The 4,789-nt window shown below is 67.1% G+C and overlaps 1 protein-coding gene across 1 annotated transcript; it reads left to right on the top strand.

The window, feature by feature from the left end:
- Nucleotides 1-356: 356 nt before the first annotated feature.
- HES1 (hes family bHLH transcription factor 1) lies at nt 357-2,246 on the top strand. The gene is made up of 4 exons (XM_075938296.1): nt 357-596; nt 695-790; nt 1,049-1,136; nt 1,439-2,246. Exons 1-4 carry the CDS (start codon nt 495-497, stop codon nt 1,945-1,947), a joined length of 795 nt encoding a protein of 264 aa, XP_075794411.1. The 5' UTR covers nt 357-494; the 3' UTR covers nt 1,948-2,246.
- The last annotated feature ends 2,543 nt before the right edge of the window (nt 2,247-4,789 follow it).

Below are 4,789 nucleotides of genomic sequence, written 5' to 3' on the forward strand. Positions count from 1 at the left end.
CGGGACCCCCGGCCCGGCGGAGCCAGAGCGCCCCTGCCGCAGGGAGCCGTCTGGCAGGTCGCCCGCGGCCGGGCCCTCCGCACAGCAGGGGAAGGAGCCCCCCGCCCCGCCCCGCCGCCCGAGGGACACCGGCCCCAGCCGAGCACGCAGCAGCGCCGAGCGGGCGCAGGAAGGGTTAAACGCCTTTGATTGACACTGTAGCCTCCGGTGCCCCGGGCCCTGGCGTGCGCCATTGGCCGCCGGGCGCTGCGCCTGGCGGCCAATGGGTGGGCGCCCTCCACGAGCGGGGCCGCGTGTCCCCGGCGCCTATTGGCTGAAAGTTACTGTGGGAAAGAAAGTTTGGGAAGTTTCACACGAGCCGCTCGCGTGCAGCCCGGGCTATAAATAGCGGCGGCCAGGGGCTCCGGGGACTCGCTCCGCGGCAGCCGGCAGCGCGCCGCCTCCCTGCCCAGCCTGCCGGCCCGCGGGGCGCGCTGCCAGCCCGCGGCGGGGCGATGCCCGCGGACATGGTGGAGAAGAACTCCCCGGCGGCGGCCACCCCGGCCAGCGGCCACGCCACGCCCGACAAGCCCCGGACCGCCGCGGAGCACCGCAAGGTAAGGGGGGGCCGCGCCGGGGGGGGGGGGGGCCGCGCCGCCGGGGGGGGGCCGCTCTGGGCGCCTCCGCTCACCGCTCTGCGCTCTGCCCCTTGCAGTCCTCCAAGCCCATCATGGAGAAGCGGCGCCGGGCGCGCATCAACGAGAGCCTGGGCCAGCTCAAGACGCTCATCCTGGACGCGCTGAAGAAAGATGTGAGTGGGGGGTGCGGGGGGTTAGGAGCGAGGCGCTGCTGGGGGGGGTCTCGGAGTGGGGGGGGTTAGGAGCGAGGCGCTGCTGGGGGGTCTCGGAGTGGGGGGGGTTAGGAGCGAGGCGCTGCTGGGGGTCTCGGAGCGGGGGGGTGTAGGGAGCCAGAGATGGGAGGGGGAGGCAGGGGCTGCGGGGGGGCTGCCAGCCATGGATTTCTCCTGCGGGGCTCGCCGGTCCCGGCTCACGGCTCCCCCCTCCCGCAGAGCTCGCGGCACTCCAAGCTGGAGAAGGCCGACATCCTGGAGATGACGGTGAAGCACCTCCGGAGCCTGCAGCGCGCCCAGATGACCGGTGAGTGGGGGGGGCTGCTCGGGGGGGTCCCCTACATGCTTCCCACGCTCGGGTCGGTCACAGTGCTCCGGAGAAGGGGGGCACCCCCTTCTGGGCTCCAAAGGGAGCAGTCCCCAGCCCCTGGGGGGACACGAGCCTCCAGCTAAGGAGACCCTCCCAGGCCCCGGGGACAGAGGGATGCACATCAGGCTGTGAGGGGCTTGGTGGGTGCTGGGAGCCAACGTGCATGGGGGTCTCAGGCCGGTCCTGCGTCGGGGGGGCAGGCTGTGCCAGGCGCTGATCCATGTGTTTCCTCCTCACAGCTGCTCTGAGCACAGACCCCACGGTGCTGGGCAAGTACCGGGCTGGCTTCAGCGAGTGCATGAACGAGGTGACCCGCTTCCTCTCCACCTGCGAGGGGGTGAACACAGAAGTGCGCACACGGCTCCTGGGCCACCTGGCCAGCTGCATGACCCAGATCAACGCCATGAACTACCCGGTGCAGCCACCGCTGCCCCCAGCCGGTGCTCCGCACGCCTCCTACGGGCAGCCACTGGTGCCCATCCCGGCGGGGGCAGCGCCCCCCGGTGGCAGCGTGGTGCCGCTCAGCGGGATGCCTTGCAAGCTGGGGAGCCCGACGGGGGAGGCCACCAAGGTGTACGGCGGCTTCCAGCTGGTACCTGCCTCCGACGGCCAGTTCGCCTTCCTCATCCCCAACAGCTTTGCACCCGGTGGAGCTGTGGTCCCGCTGTACCCCAGCAGCGGGCCAGGTGCGGGGGGCCCCGCCGGGGGGCCCTCGCTCACAGCGGATTCTGTCTGGCGGCCCTGGTGAGCCAGCAGCAGGACTCCGGACTGCCCTGGTCAGAGCAGCTGGGCCGGGGGGCAGCCAGCAGGGGCCCATGTGCGGCGGGCTGCGCGTGGGGTCCCCCCGCCTTGGCTGTATTATTACCTGTTCATATTGGATTGTGCCTCTGTACTATAGCCCCTCCGCGGGGCGGGCTGCTCGTGTTTTCCACGAGGGCTCCCTTGCGCCCCTCCCCTTTTTTTAACGTGACACCAAAGATCCTGTCTGGACGCTCTTGCCGTACAATAAATGCCTCGCTTCCTCGGGGAAGTCTTGTCAGTAACAAACAGCTGGCTGGTGTCTCGGAGCCATCCCCCCTTCCCGCGTGCCAGGGGAGCCCAGGCCTTTCCCGGCCGCTTGCAGGGGCTGGCACGGTGGAGCCGGAGCAGCCCTCGCTGGCTGGAGCCGAGAGAACAAGGTGACTGGAGAGCCGCCTGCGGCGGGAGGCGCAGTTCTCGCTTCATTAGCAGCGGTTCAGTTCCTTGCCTGGTCCCTGTTGCTCTGTCACTGGGCCCAGCCAGGGCCGTGGAGATCGTCCGCCGTGCAGCCTGCCCGGCTGCTTCTCCGTCTGAGCCCGTGGGGGCGAGTCGGCTGTAGAGCTCCACTCAGCTGTGCAGCCTCTGCGCTGTTACAGCCCCCTGTCTTCCCCCACCGCGGAGGCGGTCTGTGTGCTGCCAGCGCTCGGCCGGGGCTGGACCCAGAGCTGCCCACCGGAGCCCCAGGCGCTCTGCAAGGGAGAGCACAGCCCGGCACAGCGACGGACGAGCCGGAAGCAAAGCAGGGTCTCAGCCTGGTAACGCAGGGGGGGGGGGGGGAGTTGCCTGAGCCCACAAACAGGCAGGGGAGTAGCACGGGAGCCGGGCAGCCCATCTTCCCTTACAGGCCCCTCCCTTGGACGTGGCAAGACAGGAGCCCCCGAGAGGCAAATGTCAGGCTCGGATTTCAGCTCCTGCAGCCCTCCTGCCTCTCAGCACACGGCTTTAAACGGTGCCAGGAGCGGCCGGGAATTCCTTCCAAATCCCACCGCAGACGTGTTGGATTTTGTCTGGATGGGCCAGGTGCTTGACTGCATCCAGGTGTGGAGGAAATGAAAGCCAGGAGCACGGCGAGACCAGACCAATCATGCCTGCTGTGGGTCTCCGGGCCCCCCTTCCCCCTGCACGCTGCAGCCTCGGCCCCCCCTCCGCCGGCTTGGAGCTGCTGCCGGGGGTGGGGGCAGGACCGCACAGTGGGTCAGTCTCGCAGGGCTTTGCTGCCCCTCCCCAAGGCCGCTGCACCCAAGGCTCTGGGATCCTGCAGCCCTGCTCCCACCCAGGCGGTAAGGGCGGCCGGGGGGGCTCGGTGAGCGCCAGCAGCATTGCTTGTCCCTTCCCCCCCCAGAAGTAGGTCCAAAGAGAATTCCCTCCCCCGGCTTGGTTCTCTGCAATACTAATCACCTGGCAGGCTACAGGTGTCCCGTGCCCAATGTGCACAACACTGACACGCCGCCTCTGCGCCGGGAGCAGGGCTGCTGCCCCGTTTCCTCCTCTGCACGCTAGCCCCCCCTCCGAGTGCAATGTGGAAAGCCAGGGGGGCAAGTGGGAGCGAGGGGCACTTCTGCATCCCTTACCCCCGGCACAAATCCAGGCCTCCGTGCGGCCCAGCGCTGCCAGAGAGCTGGGCCAGTTCTGCTAATGCACAGCCCCCGGCAGGGACACGCTGGGCCTGTTCTCGGTTCCAGCCCTGTACGAGTTAACGTGTCAATTACAAATTCTTCCCTCATGTACATGGCCTTCCGCCTCGCAGACAGCAAGGGGGAGCCACTCTGGGCAGAATTGTAACAAGTCTATAGTAGGCACTTTTTAATGCACATTTTCTATTTCTCTTTGCTAGCAATGACTGTAGCACGTCTATTGAAAGCCTGGCAGTGGCTTTCTTGCTCAGTTTTAGCAGCCTCTTCCTTCTGGTTTAAACCACACACACTGAATGGGGGGCTTGGACTCGGGTGTTCGGTAACAAAGCATCCAGAAATGAACAGCTGGCATGTGTAACTGGCCAGGGTGCGCATGGTTCTGGGCCTGGCTCTCAAGACATCAGGCTTTGGGGTCCGGGGCCCGTTGAAACACACTGGACTGATCCTGTTCACACTGACCGTGGTGTAACACCACTGACGGCCACCTGGTTTACACCCGGGCCAGTGAGAGGACGCTGGTCCATGTTCACTTTTACCCCTCCCTTACCCAGGAGCCACGGCCCGGCTCAGGCCCAGCTGGGCTGGACTGGACTTGTCCAAGCTCAGGGCGGGCTTGGTGTCAATAGCTCTGTCTCTGCAAGCGCGTGGAAGTGTCCGTGCATGATGGGAGCGATCGGAACCGTGTCGTTTCCCAGAGCCCGCACCGCTGGCTGTTTAATCAGGCAGCACATCATGGCCTGCAGTTAAAGCCCAGAGAAAACAGCCCAGAGAGTCGGGCAGCAGGAGCTTTGGGGGCAGATCCTGGAAGCCCTGCCCTGTCTGGCCGGCTCTGGGCCTGGAGACCTGAGAAGGGCGTTTTGGGGTTTGCTAGACCAAGCCCCTAAGATCTGTGTGATGGGCCAAATTCTCCAGTGGGCACTGCGCCCGGAGGCCGGGGGGGGGGGGTTACACGCAGCAGCCACGCAGGTTGGGCCCATAGGGGGTGAGCGGCAAGGGCCGTGGGCTCCCCTTTCTGCCCCCCCCAAGCGCAGCCGGGAGCGGCGACTGCCCACAGCCCAGTGGGAGCCTCAGCAGTGCAGGACCCCTGGGCGTTGGGGGCCCGGGAAGCAGAACAGCCCAGTCCTGCCGCCTGCCACGAGCCAAGCGTAAGGAGCTGTC

Source organism: Pelodiscus sinensis, chromosome 10 (assembly GCF_049634645.1).
Source record: "Pelodiscus sinensis isolate JC-2024 chromosome 10, ASM4963464v1, whole genome shotgun sequence".
NCBI classification, from domain to species: domain Eukaryota; kingdom Metazoa; phylum Chordata; order Testudines; family Trionychidae; genus Pelodiscus; species Pelodiscus sinensis.

Bases quoted from the DNA above. Each gene is read 5' to 3' on its own strand.
- HES1 (XM_075938296.1), top strand. From the start codon at position 495: ATGCCCGCGGACATGGTGGAGAAGAACTCCCCGGCGGCGGCCACCCCG. The intron at 791-1,048 runs GTGAGTGGGGGG...CCCCTCCCGCAG, and splicing joins TGGACGCGCTGAAGAAAGAT to AGCTCGCGGCACTCCAAGCT. The intron at 1,137-1,438 runs GTGAGTGGGGGG...TCCTCCTCACAG, and splicing joins GCAGCGCGCCCAGATGACCG to CTGCTCTGAGCACAGACCCC.